The sequence below is a fragment of the Bicyclus anynana genome, chromosome 3 (assembly GCF_947172395.1).
Source record: "Bicyclus anynana chromosome 3, ilBicAnyn1.1, whole genome shotgun sequence".
Taxonomy (NCBI): domain Eukaryota; kingdom Metazoa; phylum Arthropoda; class Insecta; order Lepidoptera; family Nymphalidae; genus Bicyclus; species Bicyclus anynana.
In genome coordinates, this window is record NC_069085.1 from 11076360 (window position 1) to 11098955 (window position 22596).

General features: G+C 36.0%; 1 protein-coding gene and 1 long non-coding RNA gene across 2 annotated transcripts; both read left to right on the plus strand.

Annotated features, from left to right (window-relative positions):
* The first annotated feature begins 230 nt into the window (after window positions 1-230).
* On the plus strand, window positions 231-18176 carry LOC112058538 (protein 60A). Its single transcript, XM_024099433.2, has 7 exons — window positions 231-773; window positions 10500-10689; window positions 11584-11738; window positions 12554-12754; window positions 13397-13470; window positions 13943-14077; window positions 14771-18176. Exons 1-7 carry the CDS (start codon window positions 401-403, stop codon window positions 14894-14896), a joined length of 1254 nt encoding a protein of 417 aa, XP_023955201.2. The 5' UTR covers window positions 231-400; the 3' UTR covers window positions 14897-18176.
* LOC128199904 (uncharacterized) lies at window positions 3042-8611 on the plus strand. The gene is made up of 2 exons (XR_008252427.1): window positions 3042-7400; window positions 8178-8611. It is a non-coding gene; the product is annotated as an uncharacterized LOC128199904 (long non-coding RNA).
* Window positions 18177-22596: the final 4420 nt, after the last annotated feature.

The window sequence follows — 22596 nt, forward strand, 5'->3', positions numbered from 1 at the left end:
GTATCCATTATAGGTATATCTGTGAGTACTTATAGCATTTTAAATTGTCTTAGGTTTAAATGTACCCTACATGTTTATCTAGATGAGTACACCTACCAATAAATTTGCCTAAACAAAACCAATATGCCGGGGGATAATATCTACCTGTTCAATTCGAATACACGAGTTGATCAACTGCGAAGGAATGTGCATATGAATGCGATGCGCGCGACTGGCCGGTACGTTGTTTACATTATTGAAGCGAGCCGCGAGAGGGGAGGTTGTGGCGAGCGCGGCGGTCGGCGGCCCACCTTGAGTGGGCAGGTTCAGTGGCTGGCTGGACCCGACGGGTGTACCGCGGCGCACACGTCAGTGACAGTCTAGTGGGCGCGTTAACTGCGTGTACACTGTACAAGCGAACATGTCTAGCTCGAAGTCAGCGTGGCGGTACGCGAGTTGTGTACTGTTTGTTGTCGCGGCGGACGCTGCCCTTTCCGGGCTGTACATCGACAATGGCATCGATCAAACGGTGATACATCATTCTATGACGCGACACGAGAGGCAAGTGGTCGAACACGAAATATTGGAGCTTTTGGGCCTCGGCGAGAGACCGCGCCGGGCTCAAGCGCCACCGCTGGACCGTTCGGCGCCGAGCTTCTTGCTGGATGTGTACAAGCAACTAGCGGAGGAACATGAGCAGGCTCGGCCGACGCGGAGCTCTGAAATGGCTCTCAGTGGTGAAGAGCAGCACGCCATCGACGAGAGTGACTTGATTATGACATTCCAGAGCAAAAGTAAGTTCTATTATGTACTTTTGACTTTTTTCTCGTGTAAATATTTTAATATCTGTACATCAAACTATAAATTAATTATTGGTCCAAGTAGTTATGCATATCACGCGCAATAAATACGTATTTTCTCAGAAGTTAGCTTACTAGGTACCTACGTTCTGACCGCTTTATCAACCTAACCATTAGGTTCAACGAGTTTATTATTAGTTCTTATTTTTATAATGGGACTAGCGGATTCCTGCGACTATGTTCGATGCATTTTCAAATAAGTAGGTAGGTACTAGGTATGTACTAGATATGTAGGTGTATATTTTAAATTGAACAATAATAACGCAATTTTTGCTTATTAAAAACTAGCGGACGCCCGCGACTTCGTACGCGTGGAAATCAATGTAAACTTTCAAGCCCTATTTCCCCACTTTAAGGGTTGAATTTTAAAAAAAAATTATATACATATTTCGTATTTTATTTATGTCGTTATTAACGTCCAAGATCGCCGCAGATTCTAATGAGATTATCATTCGCATCTTTTTGACATCGTCTTTGTATCCCACTACTCATTTTTCTGAATAACTTTCCCTACTTTAATAATCCTGCTTCTGAAAGTAGACCTTTCCAAGATTATTTTCGACGTTTTCGATGTAAAGTGACTTTTCATGGTAGTTCCTCATCAATCTCCTATTAAAGAAGGTCAATGTAGTTCCTTTTGTGTTTGGATCCTGCTTTATGAATGGGTCTTTTAAAGTCTGCCATGGTATAAGGTACTGTTACACATGCTCTAAAATAGCATGCTAAAAACGTGCTATTAAATATGCTTCATACGAGTATTCTTACATTTGCTTGCAATAAGCATGCTATTTTTAAGTATGCTCCTGAATAAGCATATTTAAAGCAAACATTCCAATTACACATGCTAATTTGTATCCATCGCTCTCTGTCTATAGTATCGTGTTAGACAGGGAGAGATGATCGACTTGCTTACTCAATAAGCAAACCTTCTGTTCTACCCGCGCAGCTAGTAGTTTGCTCATAAATCGCACGACTGTTGATTCTTGAGCAAGCTCGAAAATAGCATGCTCATTATTAGCAATGTTGCGCTTGCGATACACATGCTAATAAGTAGCAACTGCTCAATACTAGCATGCTTTCGTGCTTGAAATGAGCATGTGTAACAGTAGCTTAAGTATTACTATGTTAATATTATGAAGAGGAAATATTTGATTGTTTGTTTGTGTGTTTGATGCATTGAATAGGCTCCGATTTTACTGAACCGATTTGAAAAATTCTTTCTTCGGGAAGCTACAATATCTCAGGGTGCTATGCTATATTATATTTTCAAAAAAAAAAAATAGGGATCGTTCATAAAACCTCAATAACTCAACGGTAAGAATAGAATAGAATATCTTTATTTGTCCACACACTAATAAATCTGGCCGTGGACAAAAAGGTATCCACTTCAGCACGATGCCATGATGTCGATCTCATCATCGAGGGGTGGTGGTTCGATCCTCACCCCATTGGTCTATTGTCGTACCCATTCCTAGCACAGTCTTTCCCGACTAGTTAGAGGGAAATGGGAATATTGGTCATATTTTAAAAAATGTATGGCAAATATTCTTTAAATAAAAACAACAAAAAAAAAACTACAATAATGTAACCCATGGTGTAAAAACTGCGAAAGCTATTGACAAATCTATGGAAGAAGTGCACATAAGTCAAAGCGAAGCATGACCGGATCCGCTAGTTATACTTAGGTAATAATGTAATGTAATTTCTTATTGTTAATTCCCATTATTATTGTTGTAATTACATTTTTTTTTCTTTCTTTCTTTTAGTTTCTTTTTTTTTTGTGGTAGGTAGATTTAGTTTTTGTTTCTTTTTTTTAATGGTAAATTAAGAATTGTATTAAAATAAACGCATGTTGAGTTAGCCTGTAAGTGGGGTGTACAATGTAGCATATTACTTTTTAATGCATGTTATGTTTAATTAGTCATAAGTTTTTTGTATACAACGTTGGCTTCCGAATAAATAAATAAATAAATAAATAAAATAAATAAATAATATAACTATATATATATAACTATATAAATTATATCACATAAGCAGCTGATAGTCGCTCCTGGATATGTTTTTGCATTAAATACCTACAGAAGATCTTTACCAATTATCCACAGTAATGTAGTCGATATCTGGCTTCTATAGCTGTCTCCAGGAGATAACCAAGTAAAATAACGAATTGTATAGTTGTTTAGCTTAAAACAAGTGTTCAAAAGACAGAAAGGACAATGGTCTATTTCCAAACAAATTTTTGCTGACATTTTTTTTAAGCGTCTATGAATGAAAAAAATATAAAATGATAGATAATTATTTTCTTAACAACTAATTCTTATGGTTTAATATTATGTGAAGTCTGGAATTCGAGATATTTATGTTTGAAGTTTTAGAGGTTATGTTTTGTCAACAACGAATAGAGACCTACTTTTTAAATTGAAGTCTTAATTATTCCATGATTATGAAGCCGGGTATTTGGGTTCGATCGAAGAACATAAAAAGTAGGTTTGATCCCCATTTTCTCTTAGACATGGATAATATACATACTTTATAAAAATGAACCTTCCTAATTAAATATAAAAACCAACGTGGAATTTAATACAATAGTGTTTTAAGTCAGTAGTTTAGCGGGAGAATCGGTGTCCATAAACATAAGCGGTCGTTAAAAAAGAATGTAGGTACAGAAAATCTGTTGATAAGTATCGGAAAAATGCAACAAGATTTACATGACGCTTAAGTACGCAAACAACGAAATTACGACCCGATGTGACAACTGACTGACAGTTCACAGTTGAATTGTTAATGACTTGTCATAGGAACACGTAAAAGTATCGATACTTTATAGTATCGATTAATTATTATCGATCTCCTTTCGATACTGTTATTTTTGTAATCAATAAGTAATCTTCAGGAAATTACTTACTATTTTTACTTACGTTTTACCTTAACCTTACCTTATTAAAAAGCATGTCGAACATACTTAAACAATAAATACGTTTGTAAACACTTGTTCCTTTCCTTTGATTATTAAAATATATCATATGGCTTACCGTTGTTAATAATTGTTATTAACATGTTTGGCTGTTACATTTTGGTTATTTTATTACTTAAATGTAAATTGCAGCCAATTTAATTTAATTTAAATTGCACCTATTTAATTTAATTTAAATTAAATAGGTGTACCTATTGCATTTAAATTAATTACTATTACTTGTTTGAAAATCAAAATATTTTATATATATTTCAAAATAATTATATTAATTCGTCATGAATATTAGTTTAAATGTTTGTTCTACTGAAATTAAACTGATGTCATTGAATACGTGTTCAATGACGATATTTTATTCGATTCGATACTGGCTTTTCGGTATCGTGCGCGTCCCTAGTTGTCCGATATATGCAATATTCGTATAAATAGTATGGTTGCCATACTCAATTATTTAAATGTAATTGATGTGAATATATTTTAGTTTTTGGACTTAATTAGACCTTTTGCTCTGTTTCAAAAAATTAAATAAATTATTTTCTACAAACTGTAATAGTTTACATTAGTAGACGCTTATGAATTCTATCAACAAACACCAGACCATTGTCCTTTCATAACTGGCAGGTAACTAAATACCAATATGTATCTAGTAGGTATAAGTAATAAAAATTGGTACATGTATTAATAACGTTATTTAGTTATTTGTAGGTATCTGCTTACATACATTAATACTAGTACCTAGTACCTACGTACCTCCTCATTAACTCCACTTATCTAAAATACCTACCTACTTAAATAGCAAGAAATGATTTTCGACTTTCGAGGAAAGCATCATTATTTTTGTGAGATTAAAATACACTCGTATTTCAAACGAAACTAATACCTGCCAGGTAAAACTGGATGTTCGCAGGTAAAATGACTCAGATCCCACAGCGGTCAACAATTCCACAAATCTGTCAATGGGCAGACATTGTTTTAAAGGCTATGTTAATTTTGAACTATTAGGACAATGCTTTGTGTGTGTGTTTTAAATATTTTTCTTTTGTAAAATTATTTCACAAAATTAGATGGTTGGCTAAACCATACTACTTTTTAGTAAGGCGTCTAACGTTTTTTAAGTAAGTAGGTAGGTTCCTACTTCCTACACAATTTCTCACATTGCTCAAATACCTTTTTTAAATTGGTGACCAGCTCTCGTCAGTATCAAAAACAGTCTTTTTCTTTAACATTGACACTTTGCAATATATATTTCATATACCTACCTACTGCATTTTTTATGGTAAGTATTTATATTTATTAGTAAGTTGATATGAAGGTTCTGTCTGTATCTATTTAAAAAACGGAATCTTTAAAGGTTTTTTATTGTCATTGTCTGTCTGTTTTCGTTTACTCTGTTAGTAGGTAACTATGATTTAAAAGGAATTTCGAAATCGCAAGCACCTGGGTAGATAAAATATTTCAACATATTATATTTATTTTTCTGATTGCTCTGTGCATTGACAATACATTACCTTAGCAATAATTCATTGAGCTATCTCATCTTCTATTTGTATCTGTAGCTCAGTTAACTGCCTCGTTGATCCTGTGGTTAGTCTGATCACGTGGATCACGTTCAAGTCTAGGGTCGGACTAATGAAATATTGAGTTATTATTTCTTCCAAGAAAAACACACACGTTAAGCTATCGGTCATTATCAATTATCAATTATTGTACCGATCAATAGAAGTACCTAGTGAGCCATGAGTATAGTATTGAGAGTTGAATCGATCAAAAATATCGATGACAAATTGGTACTTTAGCACATCACTAAAATACCTTTCCTAGTAGGCACCATATTCTCATAATTAACTATGTAAATAAATTCCAAATCGCTAAAACAAACGTAAGGTCCACGTGCATTGGGAGTCAAGTTACATCAAGCTTATGAGACACTGAGACACCTGTTGCGAGCTAATTTGCATCCCATTAATATTTTATATATATATATGCTAACGTGAACAATTAAACATAAGTTATTTTCATATTAAGGAAACGGGAAATTTTAAGCCCTACCTACCTTTACCACCTAATGCGCAGAAGAGATTAGTTGTAGTGAAAATGGATTTCGTATACGTATTGCAATAATAATAATAATAATATAAATATATAAATTTACAGGTAGGAGTTATTTGAGTTCGTACCACTCAAGTCTGTAACGTGCTGATTCTTCCAACCCAGAGGGTTAATTTTGTTTGGTTATTTCAATGAAATGGCGTTGCATTTGTTTCATCCCTATGTCATTGATATCGCTAGAACTCGTACAAAGCGTCGTTCGTACCTGATGAAGTCAATAACGTGTAGATTCTTACAATCCAGAGGGTTAATTTTGTTTGGTTATTTCAACGAAATGGCTTTGCGATAAGGGTTTTTCCTAGAAATAACCATGGTCGCAAAAACAAAAAAATCTTAGATAAAGTGGCTCATGTTTTATTAAATTGTACACTGAAACATTACAGAATTACCTTAGTCACCAGCTACACCTTAGGCCAATCATATCAGGCGACATTTTGACGGCCTCCTTTTGATTTAATGACGGAGGTCCTGGGTTCGATCCCCGGTTGGGCCGATTGAGGTTTTCTAAATTGGTCCAGGTCTAGCTGGTGAGAGCCTTCGGCCGTGGCTAGTTACCACCCTACCGACAAAGACATACCGCCAAGCGATTTAGCGTTTCGGTGCGATGTCGTGTAGAAACCGAAAGGAGTGTTGATTTTCATCCTCCTCCTAACAAGTTAGCCCACTTCCATCTTTGATTATATCATCACTTACCATCAGGTGATATTGTAGTCAAGGGCTAACTTGTAAAGCATAAAAAATAAAAAAAGAGAGAGTAGGTACCTACTTCACATAATAACAAAATTAGATAGGTCATTTTGCTAGTAAGTGCGACTGGCAATTAATTAGACGCACGGATCATGGCGATGTCCTTGACCTACCTACCGCAGACAGCATCATCACTTATCCAATTATTCAAATGAAACCAAATTCAAAATCAATTTGATTTAATTGGATTCAATAAAAACCTGAAAGTACATCATATTTTCACACTAGGGTATAGGGTGCCGTAACGGGTAAAACGGGACTTAGTAGTACCTTACTACGGTGGAATTCATAGTCGTAGTAGGGGGCCCCTAAGGGGATTATTCAGCCGCTATGTGTCGAATTCAACCCCCACGCGTTTCATAGACAAAAGAAACCCCTCATTTGACAGGAGCTGGCGGCTGACTGCTGAATTACCGATATTTGTCAGCCAAACCATCCCCTGGCATTTTTTTTTTGTTGTTATTCGTGATTTATTTATTAGAAAGTGGACTTGGAAAGTGTTAAGACTGTGTATAAACAGCGAGTTATATCAGTATCCAAGATAAATATTCGCAATTGCGTAAATCCAGTTTAATACTATGGCGTTATGGAATGTACGAAAGATTCTCATATTAGGCATAATATACCTCTGTTTGATGAAGAATGAACACAGAAGACCCAAGAGAGGAATACCAATACCGCTATTATTATGCATTCTAGCAGCACTTCGATTCTATGTAACGGGATGTTTCCAGGTACGTACCTTTGTTCATTATCAATAATCCCCGTATTCTTACGGAAATTCCTATTTCCGTAAGAATACGGGGATAAAATATAGCCTATAGAGCTCGGGGATAGTGTAGCTTCCCAACAGTGAAAGAATTTTTTTAATTGGTTCAGTAGTTCCAGAGCCTACATACCTACATACAAACAAACAAATCTTTCCTGTTTCTATTATTAATAAAGATAAATTAGGAGTAGATATAAAACCAATTAGCCCAGTGGGTATGACCTCTGCCTTTGATTATGAGGTTGTAGGTTCCCAACAGTGATAGAATCTTTCAAATCAATTCAGTAGTTCTAGATCCTATACAAAACAAACAAACAAATTTTTCCTGTTTATAATATTAGTATAGATAAATAAGGAGTAGGTCAAAATCCATATAGCCCAGTTGATATGACCTCTGCCTTCTATTTGGAGGGTGTAGGTTCAAATGCTGTCTGAAACATGCACCTCCAAATCATTTCAGTTATGTGCATTTTATGAATTTAAATGTATATCACATGTCTCATACGGTGAAGGAAAAACATTGTCTCTACATGTGTGAAGTCTGCCAATTTACTTTGGGCCAGAGTGGTGGACCTTATCCCTCTAATTCTGATAGGAGACTCATGCTTAACATACTCATGATGAAGAATTTAATTAGTTTGTTTGTAATCTAACCTATATAAATGTTAGGTATACCTATCTAGTTTTGATTTAGGAAATATATAACCTACATAAATGTAACTAACATAATGTTTATTTTCAGACTGTATGTGCAGTCCATCAAGCATTCTATGAAATAACAGAAATGCCACAAATCAAGCTGTATTGATGGCAGACATAGGTATACATATAAACAACCCCGGAGGACCCTATACACAGATTTAAAGAAACCGGCTATCATGGCAGGGAATAGCAGTGATGAGCTCTGAGAATACTGTTTTACCAAGAATACTGAGAATACTTTGGTCCTTGAAAATCCGAGTTTTCAGATCACAGTAATTGGAAGACCCACATACCTTGAAAAGTCAGCAGCATTTAATATCGAGGTAGTAGGAGTGAGTGCAATGTATTGTAAGGTGGTCACTCACTCTGAAGTCCATAACAATAGAAAATATATACAAATCTTAATTGAATGAATGATGGAAAATAAAAATTTATTGATTCACATCTTTAATAAAGATTATTATTAAATGTTTACTTCTGCATTTTTCATTTAAGTCTGGCCCTATAAAAATATACAATAATAACAATAAGTTATATGTAAATTATGTATTTATTGTTGTTATTAATTAAACTTTGTATCAAAAGGATATAGGTTTGATTTTAGAATTGCAATAAGTACTGTGTGGTTCATTATTATCAGCCCATTACCGGGCCAAGCCTACCTCCTAAATATATAATATTATGTGATCTAGAGCTTTGTGAAATGCAATTTTACCACTAATCCTAATGATAAGCTACACTTATATTTATTTACTGCACTTACTATAAATTGTAAATAAATACAGCATAATAGTACCTACTTGTAATTATTTCAGGTAATTATAGGTGGTTTTGAGTAAAATAAACAAATTTCCTCTGACAATAATTTTTTTATTTCAAGTAGGATTCCACATTACAAAAGTATGAAATATCAAACTACTTATATAGTAAATAGTATGCTTGGGATTTCTCTGCATGATCGAATCACAAATGAGGAGATCCGCAGACAAACCAAAGTCACTGACATAGGTAGCACAGCGAGTCGTGAAGCTGAAGTGGCAATCGGCAGGCCACATAGTTCGAAGAGCCGATGAAATCGCAGCGTTGGTCGAACCCCCACTAGGTGGACCGAGGGCATCAAGCGGGTTGCAGGGAGCCGCTGGACGCTGGCGGCTCGAGACCGTTGTGTTTGAAAGTCCATGCAAGACGGCTATGTCCTGCAGTGGACGTCCATCGGCTGATAATTTTGATTATGATCATGTTCGTCCACATATCTTCAATATTTTTCTAACAACTCCTTCTTGTGAGAAAGAAACTTTTTGATAAAATTGATCTATTGTACTGTTGAACGAATTAAATTTTACTATGATAAATAAAAATAAAAAGTAAATGAAAATATTAGAAACTCAATTATTTTGTAAAATGTCAAAAAATTAACAAAATACGTCTCTCTGTGGTTGTGTCACAGAATTTTCAAAGATCTAATGTAAAATCATAGACAACATTTGCTTGAAACTCCAGTCACCTAGGGGCTCTCCAGTAGTTTGTTTATGAAATGCAATGAAGGATGATTCAATAGTCAGCCCCTGGGTGAATACTGAATATTGGTTTGTGGGGGATTGTTCACTTCACGACTATGAATTCCACTGTAAGACTCCGCTTTCCGTCCGTCCGTTCGTCTGTCTGTCACCAGGCCGTATCTCAAGAATCGTAATAGTTAGGCAGTTGATAAGTATGGAAATGGATTATACTTAATATTTAGAGTATGGATGGTTTGGGTGGAACCATTCGTGAGCGAGTCAGACCTGGCCGGTTTTTGTAAAGTAGATTCCTAATAATCATCTATAACAATATTCGGCTCACTATTGAGCACGAGTCTCCTCTCAGAATGAGAGGGGTTAGGCTAATAGTCCACCAAGCATACGCATTGGCAGATTTCACACAAGTAGAGAATTAAGAAAATTCTCAGTTATGCAAGTTTCATCCAGCGGGCGATGGAACGAGCTATGTTACGAGTATCTCTGCGTTATCGAATCAGAAATGAGGATATCCGTAAAGTCACGGACATAGCTCAACGACTCTCGAAGCTGAAGTGGCATTAGGTGGGGCATAGTTCGAACAGTCGATGGACGTTGGGGTCCCAAGGTGCTGGATTGGCCCCCCACTAAACCCCGCACTAGAAAGCGCAGTATTGGTCGCTGGTGGTGGACTGACGACATCAAGCGATTCGCGAGTATTTACTGGATGCAGACGGCTCATGATTGTGATGTTTGGAAGTCCCTTCAAAAGGCTTACGTCCTGCAATGGACGTCCATCGGCTGATATGATATGATGATGATGGCTATCACGACTCAACCTAATGACGACGGGTTATAATTTCCAGAGCATCACCTGGGAGCATTACGTCACGGCCACGGAAGGCACGTGTGGTTCGACGTGACGAGCGCGCCGGGCGACTCCTCGTCGCTGCTCACGGCGGAGCTGCGCCTGCACCAGGCGGCCTCGCACTCCGACGATCCCACCGCGTTGTACACTGTCGTCGCTAACAGAGTTATTAGCGTCGATAATTTGGGGTAAGTTATTTAAAACTGCATAGATCACAGCGCCGTCAAGTTCAAGTTCTGTGTGTAAAAAACGGAAAGTACAAACGCACATTTTATCTTATTCTTTACAGGTAGCCCTAGACTACAATCTAACCTGAGGGTAAGTGATGATGCAATCTAAGATGGAAGCGGGCTAACTTGTAAGAAGGATGATAAAAATCCAAAACCCTTTCGGTTTCTACACGGCATTGTACCGGAACGCTAAATCGCTTGGTTCGTCTTTGCCGGTAGGATGGTAAGCAGCTGAACTAATTAAGAAAACCTCAAACAATCCAGCCGGGGATCGAACCCAAGACCTCCGTCTTGTAAATCCACCGCGCATACCACTGCGCCACTTTTAAATGTCGCTCTATGATTTGCAGTTATTTAAACGACACTAAAACACAATCAAACTTTTTTTAAATATTTGCTTGTCTGTCTGTCTGTCCGGGTTAAGCTCTGGAACGACTCAACCAAATGGAACTTACACTGGAAGTTATAGGAGGCTGTCTAGCAACATATACTTTTTAACCGGAAATATGCATGGTTCCCGCGAGATTTGTGAAAAACTGAATTTCACGCTGACGAAGTAGCGGGCGTCCGCCAGTTATTTGTAACAACAGGCAACAAGAAAGGTTATTCAAGAAAATAAACGAAACTTAACCATTCCCACTCCTTATCTCCGAGACTGCTAAATCTAATATTAAAAAAAAAAAATTATAATCAAGGGTTATGGAAACCCATAAAAAATCAATGATCTTAAAATAACATGGTAAATCAACGAATACACGCACAGTATTCAATACCAATGTATACTACGGAACACTGTTTACGCGAGTTCAACTTGCACTTGCGTTTTTTGATGTAGGCCACATTATATTGCAGGGGCATTAAAATGGAGCGTGTAGCAGCAGTCAACACCAGCGCTGGCGCTGAGGGCTGGTTGGAGTTGAACGTGACCGGCGCGCTGTCCGCTTGGCTCAACGCGCCCGCAGACAACCAGGGGTTCTTCATTACTCTGCACCCACATTCGCAACCTGGTACGGTATATTCATATTATCATCATAACATCGGCTGATGGATGTTCACTGCAGGACAAAGGCCTTTTGTAGGGACTTCTAAGCATCACGATCCTGAGCCGCCTGCATCTAGCGAATCCCTGCGACTCACTTGATGTCGTCAGTCCACCAGGTGGGGGGTCGACCAACACGTTTCCAGCATCCAATATAAGAGCCGATGGCTCTTTGAACTATGTGCCCCACCCATTGCCACTTCAGCATCACGACTCATTGAGTTATGTCGGTGACTTTGGTCCTTCTGCGGATCTCCTCATTTCTGATTAGATCACGCAGAGATACTCTGAGCATAGCTCGTTCCATCGCCCGCTGTCCTCTTATGAGGCCTATAGTTGGCGACCAAGTCTCGGAACCATAGGTCATCTAGCAACACGCGCTATTCGAAGATTTTTGTCTTCAGGCACTGCACTCTAAATTGTAGACGAATACAGCATCATGATCAGAATATTTCATCAGCGCTGGCGCGGAGGGCGTTCTTCAGTTTTTAATTTTTGTCCGTTTGTCCGCCTTTTTTGTCGAAAGCGCATCACGACGAAGCTGAAGAATTAATTCGAATGAAACTGGCATGCTTTGAATTTACACTATCATGTAAATAGGTAACTTACTAATTTTATCCTCAAAACCAGAGCTGTGTATGAGGTAGTAATTAATTTTAAAAACGTTAATTTTAAATCCAGGACAACAGATTTCAACTTATTTAGAATATAACTGAATCACAAATAAATCATTAGCCTATACATTTTTACGCTAAAATATTTTTAATTAAATGAAAATTACAGAGCGTAACGTCAAACCAGAAGATATAGGCTTAGCAGAGACGCATGGCACCAACACTGAGGGCAAACAGCCGTTCATGGTTGCTTTTTTCAAGAACGGCCCCAAACTGGGCTCCTCGGATACAGGGGGGCGCAGGAAACGGGAAGCGAGACGATGGCGTAACCACGGCTATTCAGAAAACTACCTGAGGAATCCTCTCACAGGTACACTTTAATAAATTGTTAATTACTAACTGCAGCACGGAATATGGGGATAAAATATGTTACTCGTTGATAACATAGCTTTCTATTGGTGAAAGATTCAAATGGGTCTAGTTGTATCAGAGCCCATTCAATGCAAACAAACAAAGAATTAAATTTTATCCCAACTTGTATTAATAACGAGGTTATTAAAAGTTGTTACTAACCAGTTGTTTTTTTACTGTTGCTTAATTAATAGAGAAACAACTTAACAGCCACAATGTCACAAATTGCGTGGTACATTATCTCGTTCTGACGCTCAGAAATTTTCATTTCCTGGTAACTCAGTTAGCTACGAGAATGAAGAATTTTCGTAAAATAAAAAAGTTGATCGTCTCATTGAGATGAAGCTAGCTACTCACGAAAAATTAACTTGATAGTAATGAGTTGTAAAAGTGTTGTTGCCCGCGCAGTTTTATGAATGCCCAATACGAGAAAACAGTGTGATATAGGTGTCGTAGAATGACTAATGATATAATTTAATTTTATTATACTTTTCATATTGATCGTGACTACCCCAAAAAGTTGGGCAACAAGCACTCCTTTACTAATCAAATAAACTTTAGAATAAAATTAATAGAATAAGATTTTCTTTTAAAATTTCAGACACATCACATTGGACAACACGGAGTTGCGAAATACAAACACTTTACGTCAGTTTCAAGGATTTGGAATGGCAGGTAAAGACCGACTTATTTTAACTACCTAAGCCAAAGAGGAAATATTCATAAGAATAAGATCATTAACCCAAGATATAAAATATTAATGTTAACTAGCAGTAGTATTTTGTCTACAATAAAAAGAAAGTTTAGAACTCTCGCAAAAAAAGTAAAATTAGGTCAGAGAATCAGTATTGCCATACAAATTGGCATTACTGCAATTGTCACGTCGTATGGCAATACTGATTCTCTGACCTAAATATAGGCCAGACTATATTTAGACCTAAATATACTTAGGTCACAGTAAGCTTTGCGATTTTTCTAAAAATAAAGTAGTTCTAGTATTTCGATCCCAATCGACTCAAATACTGTAATTTCCGACGAGATTACTGTATTTGATATCTGATTTTTTTTCTTTTCGGATCTAGAATATTGTAACCCGAATCCACATCTAACTACTGAACAAACAAGGCAAACCTATATATTATTACAGGACTGGATTATAGCACCCGACGGCTACGGCGCTTTCTACTGCAGCGGAGAATGCAACTTCCCTTTGAACGCGCACAAGAATGCAACCAATCATGCCATCGTGCAAACATTGGTTCACCTATTGAATCCCACTCAGGTTTGTATTATACGTGATTAAGTTCTGATTCTGTTGATCCTGTTTCTGTGGTTGTGGGAGTATCATAATATAAAACCAGCCAAGTGCGTGTCGGGCAGTGGTTCCATAGATTAAATAAGCACTTTAAACTAGTGGCGTAGCGTGCCTTGGATCAAAATTAGTTGGGGGCCAAATGAACGGCAAAGATTTCTCACAAAAGAAGCTAACTAAAATGCTCGTTTAAAATAAATATGACAGTGACTTAACCTATTTAGGATGTTTCCAAATTTCGGGCGTACGATTATCCAGGGAAAAGAAAGATTTTTGCATTACCTACCTACATTTTACTAATTTTTGCTTTCACACGTAAAGGGCCCCTGTAATCCGGGGACCGTATCTTTGACACGGCTGATATGGCGGTAGCTACGCCCCTGTTTTAAACCCTCATTAATTACACAAGAATACTAATGACGATACCCCCACACCATGGGATAGACGATAAAAAAGTCACCCTCCTTTTGCATGTAGGGAAGGAACCTCTTAATATTTATTTTATCAAATTTTTAAATAAATAAATAATTCTAAGAAGATGAGAAGATGGTAAGAGGTAATTTCTTACCTCTTACCATCTTCTCATCTTCTTAGAATTATTGTATGTCGACGCAAAATTGTACTTAGAATTCATTAGGTATAACGGCATACGTTTTGTTTCAGGTGCCTAAGCCATCGTGTGCACCAATCAAGCTGTCCCCGATCTCTGTCCTGTACTACACCGATGACTCGAACGTGATACTGCGGAAGTACAAGAACATGGTGGTCAAAAGCTGCGGATGTCATTAGATATATGCAACCTCTTCAATACCTCATACATTTAGTTATCAAAGTACAGTACACTTAGGTTGATCCCTTACACCATTAATAACTGGACGTGGTTCGCTAACCGTTGCCCCTCTGGCAAAGATCAAAAATTATTAATGGTCTAAGGGTTGATCCATATTAAACAGTGGCGTAGAAATAAGGGGGGGGGGGGGAGAGAGTTAGATGACGGCAAATGAAATATAGTAATGCCTAATAAAGGTTTCTAGTGGTAAAACAATTATCAAAATCGGTTCAATAGATCTTGAGATTACCCCCACCCCATATTCTCAACACCACAAATTTTATCTCTTTACAATATTAATATAGACAAGCCGTACTGTGTAACCAAGTGTGTTGCATAAATTTTTCTAAATGTATGAGGGTTCATTAGATTATACTATTGAAACTAGTCCAATACAAGAACAAACAAACTGAATTAAATAGGTAGCTAAGTATGGATTATTAATTCTTAAATTAAGTTGTGAAATTTGCTTTTTTTCCGATGATTTAAAATGGAATAAGGAAATAAATAAAGAAAGATAATGTGTAATAAATATCGTCGTTGAAAATTAAAGTGCCAAACTGATAGCCATTCGAACGAAACGCTGCGCTTACACTAAAATAATGGAGCAACTATTTCTTGTTAAATATCCATACATACTGCATGTATGGATCAATATTTCAATAAAATTCAGAAATAATTTTGGTGACAACCACCAATATTAGTATTGGATAAACTTTGTAATTGCACGTTGTAGAGTCAACATCTCCTGAGGATGCTCCGGTTTCGGTGTGAAACGTACCTACGTAGAAAATATTTAGTCGGACCTGGGTGACGTTGTCGCGAAATTGTATTGATTGCGAACTATAACGAATTTCAGAGTTCAATAGCCTACTGGCGGCAAAGGAGATCATTCATTTTGGGCCCTTTTTGAAAGTGCCGGCCAACGAAAAAAAATAGCACGAATCGTTAGAACTAGTCATTTGGAGTAATAGTTAATATGGCATGAAAGTTGTAGGAGGGCTCTGAACCAAGTTATACAGGTTCGACGATTCGTTATTTCCATACATTTTGTCAATTTTCAAAAGTGCCCGCCAAGAAAAAAAACTGGTACGTATCGTTAGAACTGCCCATTTGGAGCAATAGTTACTATGGCTGAAATGTTGTAGGACTGCACTGAACCAAGTTATACAGGTTCGATGACTCGTCACTTCTATACATTTTACTGAGTTTTTTAAGTGCCCGCAAACAAAATAAATCATACGTATCGTTATAACTAGCCATTTGCAGTAATAGTTACTATGGCATTAACATTGTAGTATAGCTCTGTGTCCAGTTATACAGTTTCGATGATTCGTCCAATCCATTTATTTTATTGATTTTTTAAAGTACCGTTTATCAAAAATATGGTACTTATGGTTAAAACTGCCCATTTGGAGTAATAGTTAGTATAGCACAAATGTTGCAAGATTGTTCTGAACCAAGTTATACAGGTTCTATGTCTCGTCACTTCAATGTATTTGATGGAGTTTTGTAAGTTACAAAGTAAATGCTATTTATCGTTATAACTAGCCATTTTCAGTAATAGTTACTATGGCATAAACGTTGTAGTAACGTTTCTAGTACTGAAACAAGTTATATAACTTTCATTCATTGATTTCCGAAAAAGTTGGAAAACATAAAGGCAATAATAAAATATAGAAATAAGAAATAATGATTCTAAGCATTTGCACAAATTCAACATTATGGTGCAAATGTAACTAGAAATTGTGTTATTGTGCATTGAGAGAAATAAAAACGTTTTATTAAGTTCTTCAAGTAATGGTAATTTCGGTTTACAAGCTTGAATAACATAACAAATACACGCACAACGGCGAATCACATGGCCAAGTGCAGAAACGGTCCAGAAGGAAGAACATAACAAATAATGATGACACAGCTCTTACACCATGATGACATTTAATTCATATTATTAGTTAAGTATTCATCATTATTACCTATTTATTGTTTCCCATTACATTTAGATATCAACAAAAAGATAAGTGACGAATCATCGAACGCAAATAACTTGGATCAATCATACAATGTTTCTGTCATACCTACCTGCTAACTGTATTGCTTAAATCGATAAAATGCATAGAAATTAAGAATCATTGAACTTCTATAACATGGTTCAGAGCAGGCCTACAACGTTTGTTGTACTATACTAACTATTACTCCCCGTTCCTATTACAGCCAGTTCTAATGATACGTACCATTTTAATGGTTGGGTCTTAAAAATCAAGAAAATCTATGGATATTACAAATAGTCACACCTGTATAACATAGATCAGAGCATTTATACAACGTGCCTGTCATACAAACTGACAAAGTATGTCTAAATGATCAGTTAAAATGATACCTGTAAGAATTTTATTGGCAGGCATACAATAAAATGTATGGAGATGACATGCCATTTAACCTGTACAACTTGGTTTAGAGCAATCCTACAACATTCGTGTTATACTAACTATTGCCACAAATGACCAGTTAAAACGATACGTATCATTAATATTGTCGGTGGGCACTTACAGAAATCAATAAAATCCATATAAGTGACGAGACATCGAACCATAACTAAATATTACTCCAAATGGGCAGTTCTGACGATAAGTGCAGTGATAAGTGCATATTTTTGTAAAACAGCACTTTGAAAATCAACAAAACATATGGATTTGACGAATCATCGAATCTGCATAACTGGACACAGAGCTATACTAAAATGTTTATGCCATAGTAACTATTGCTGCAAATGGCTAGTTACAACGATACGTATTATTTATATTGTAGGTGGGCACTTACAACACTCAAAAAATATGTATAGAAGTGACGAGTCATTGAACCTGTATAACTTGATTCAGAGCAATCTTACAACATTCGTGCCATACTAACTATTGTTCCAAAAGGGCAGTTCTAACGATACGTATCAGTTTTTTTTCTTAGCGGGCACTTTTGAAAATTGACAAAATGTATGGAAATAACGAATCGTCGAACCTTTATAACTTGGTTCAGAGCCACCTGACAACTTTTATGCCATATTAACTATTGCTCCAAATAGCTAATTATAACGAGTCATGCCATTTTTTTTTGTTGGCCGGCACTTTCAAAAAGAGCCCAAAAATGTATGGAGCGTGAATGATCTCCTTTGTAAATGCGCCACTGGATTTTAGTATTCTTTGTATACAAAGTCATACAAGTGCGTCCACTGATTCGCATCGTACGGATTTAATCTACTGTAAAATTAAAAATCCGTTTATAACAAGTGGACGCCTACGTAAAAACTGCGCTTTCGCATTTATGCATTTGTGTACTTATTGCGCTTTATGTATTACAGGCTATGGGCTTATATATAACTAGACGCCACTTCGTTCAATAGAAAATCCAGTTATGTTAAATAAATGTAGTACCCTTTGAATGTAACTTATCTTAATATACACCACACTTACACACTTAATTTAACAAGTCTGTTGCGCAAATGTTGACTTATGTTTTAATGTCATCCCATGTAAGCATTATAAAAATACATAATTATAATTAGTGTCGTAGTTTAGATAAATGACACCGCTCACTCAGGTTCTTTTATTTTTTTCAATCAATCAATATTCATTTATTTCAAATATGCCTAGTTTACAAGCTCTATCGAGTTGTACACGCGCCGGTATCTTAACGCGCTTCGTCTTCGTCTTTCTTTCGATTACCTATTTATTATATATACTGCTAGGTATATATATACTATATATTGATTATTTAGTGATTACCGAGTGGACGATAAAGCTCATAAAAGCTCAAGCTCACTGAATCAGTCCTGGATTAACCTTGGCTTTTATTTAATTGCTTAAGGCATTCCTTCTTGAGGGACCAGAGAAAACCAAATCAACGATATTTTGCGATGCAATGATGCAGCCTATGGTGGAACGCGCTTGCCTAGAAGATGCCTATTCACTCTTTACTTGAAGATACCCATATATAGGTGGTGGGGAAAACTGAAGCTGGGTGAGCATTCCACATCTTTGCAAATTAAAGCAATTTTAAATTCCGCGCTTTTTATATTGACGTTGAAGTTCGGTTTGGTCAGGGTTATGACTTATGAATGGGGGCACACAGGGGAAGATGGCTTACAGTTCGTTTCATGTAGAATGGTGCGGGTGACAGTTTGTTTCACTCTTGAAAGTTTGCCGCGATTCACGATAATACAGGCGGCTGTCACCGCTATCATAAAAACACTTTAGGGCACTAAGTTGAATATATTCTTTTAAAAAGGTGTCGTCTATGTGAGCTACGATCTTTAGAATTGTAGATATTCTACCTATCTAATTCTATGGTAATAATATGTATTATTGTAATTGATATAATTTTTAATATTAAGTCTTAATGGTCTACCGATCATTTTATTGAAGTAACAACGCTGAACATAAACGTTTTGTTAAACGTGTAAACGTGGGCATAATATACATAATTATTTTAATTAATAGACTATAAAATGTTACAATTTAAAAAAAGTAACATTACTTATAAGTGCCAATTTAAAATGCAATTATTTGATACGTAAAGTTAATATCCTAAAATATTGACATATAAATTAGATTTAAATCAGATCCACGGTCCTTTGCCCTAAAGTTCTAAAGATACAACATAATGCCATTGCGAAATTTGCTACTGAAACTTTTTTAAAGGTTTGGCGAACTTATAAGTAGAGTTAGTTTACATAGAATTGAAATGTCCCTAGAGGATGTAATATTTTTATTACCTTTGCCTATAAATTAAAAGAAAATGTAAACTTGTTAATTTAAACTTGTATTAAGTTAAATAAATAAAATGATACTTAATTTCACAATGTTTCATTCCAAAAAATAAATGTTTACATATAACACACAGTCGCTAATGTTTCAATTCCATATAAATTCGCATTTACGTTAACGCGATAGTAACAGTATGAAAACACTGAAAACTCCCACTAGGCACACTGGTCATCATTATGAAAATTTGAAAATTATCATTATGTGGTCAAACATTATCGTACTAAACCAATCCACATTGAGGCAGCATGGTGAGCTCAAATCTCCTCTCCTACAATTTCTCTCGTCGATTGTCTCTTTGTTATAGACCACTATAATAGGCTGATAAGGATTATGAAGAATTTATTTCGTGAAATGCCCTATTCATTGAATAAACAAGCATTTTGACGTTTTTGACTTACTACAGATCTGTTATGTAAGAGTAAAAGTTTTTTTGTTCATAACAAATGACTTAATTAGTAAATTTAGGCAAATAGACAGATATTGTAATACATTTTGAAGAAAAACGTTGGAATGTGCACATTTTTTTTTCTTGTATTGGAAATTCAGCAACTCCCACACATTTTTACCAGCAACTTTGTAACTACAAAGAGTAGACAGAAGTTTAATACCAATTTACAAATCTGGATAACTGTACAAGTTTTTAAAATAGTTGTGCGATTCAATTTAATAAATTTTTTTACAAGATAGTTTTTTAATTAGGTTATCTTAATAAAAAAAATATTTTTTGCACTCAAAGCTTCTTCACCAAAAGGCATCCTGACACCACATTACGTGCACCGGAATCAATATCAGCCGCTCGAGCTTTTAACAAGACAATGTTCACCAATTTTATGGTATTTAAAGAAGTTTTTTTAAATTGTTTGTCAAATTATTTTGGTAAATAAATGTTCCTGTCTTTAAGCGTTTTATTTTTTATATCAATTTAATTCAGTGGGCAAAACGATCCCCAGGATCATTTTGTCCATATTCAGGGATCGTTTAGTACACCGGGTACATCATTTGATAGTAAAGTAAAACGAAACGGGAGAGAAATCCTTTAAGATAATTGAATAGAGAAAGCTTATTAGTTTGTAAAGCGATAAATTAGCTAACTATAGAAGTTACAAATTTAACGAAAAGCTCTGTTAACAAATTTTTATTGTAATTTTCCATTAGGGAGATCATTTTGTACACCATTCCCCTACATTCGTTATTTAATTTGTAATACTTTACAAAACTTTACTTGGCTGGGAGCCAACACAAGTGAAGAATAGTGAGTATTGGTTTACCGTTAAAAGACGTCTTTAACCCTACTGGAATCGGTTGCAAGTCCGAGATCCGCTGGTGGCTGACTCCTTGCCATACGATAGTTAATCCTAGTTTACATCTGATAGTATCAGCGCTATACTTGATCAATATTGCAATTAGAGGGTAGACCTGTCGAAGTAAGTCAAGTTCGTGGTTAGAATATGAGATTTAAATTCCGTCACATATTTTTTTTATAAAACTTATATAATCTATGTCACCCGCGCTATTATTACAAATCTTTTGTAATAATAGCGCATTCATTGAAATTGGTTCAGTGGTTTATACATAGATACATAGGTACATACTTAAATACATACATACATAGACTGTCAAAACCATTACCCTTCCTTTTGGCTTCGCCGTAGTCGGGTAAAAACTAACGAAATAAGATGGAGTATTTTTTATATGCCGAAATGTAATATAAAACCTTTATCATCCGTCTAAAAACGAACAGTACGTTTTTAAATTTTGGCAAATAGTTTTTATTCAGAAAAGTGCTGAACATTTTATGAATAAAATTAACTTTGTGACATAAAATATTATAAAAAAAACATTTAATTCTTTAATTTAAATAATTTTGACAATAAATGTCAATCATTTATCTGTATCAAAAATACAAAAATATCAATTTACTCTATTAGTAATACTGGCTGTTTTTTTGGTGGTGCCAAAAAAAAAACGCACGCACTTCGCTATCTGTACAAAAATGACAAGCGTTTAAAAATGTCATCATACGGAAAGATCATTTACTTTCAGAAAGTGTGTTGTTGGCAAAGTGTAAATACAACATCGTACGTGCGCTTTGATAATTACAGCGTCTGCTTCCTTACTAGCTCTTGCCTTGGGCTCGAGCTTGCAATATCGCCTCGGCTGTAATTTAAAACTTACCGCACTCATATCATAATGTACTATTATGTATTGTTGTAAGTGTTCAATTTTGTAATACAAATTGTGAAAAAAGGTTGTTTAGGTATGCGGATGTCAAGGAGACGCGTGATACTTGTTTTTTTTGTGGGTTTCACCGACTTCACTACGCTGCTTGTAAAGACTCACTCTGAATCGTTCTTTACTCTGTACCTACAACTATTATGATAACTACAATTATTATGATTTACGGTTTCCGTGGCGTAGTGGTATGCGCGGTGGTCTTGGATTCGATCCCCGGCTGGGCCGATTGAGGTTTTCTTAATTGGTCCAGGTCTGGCTGGTGGGAGGCTTCGGCTATGGCTAGTTAGCACCCTACCGGCAAAGACGTACTGCTAAGTGATTTAGCGTTCCGGTACTTCTTTCGTAACTTGAAAGAGGTAAGAAAAAATTTTTGAAATCGATGAACATACCTACCAACATAAAAAACAAACACACATATTTAACTAAATATTGAACCTCCTCATTTCAATAATCAACTTACCCGGGGAAGGTTTTAATGCAGTATAGTCGAAGAAGCGGGTTAGAGTACCTGCGTGACTGCAGGCGGGTTCTTGAGCGCGATCTTGTTCGTGTGGCGGCCCACAGAAGTAATAATATTATAACAATTAAATTAGTTGGGTACCTACTGA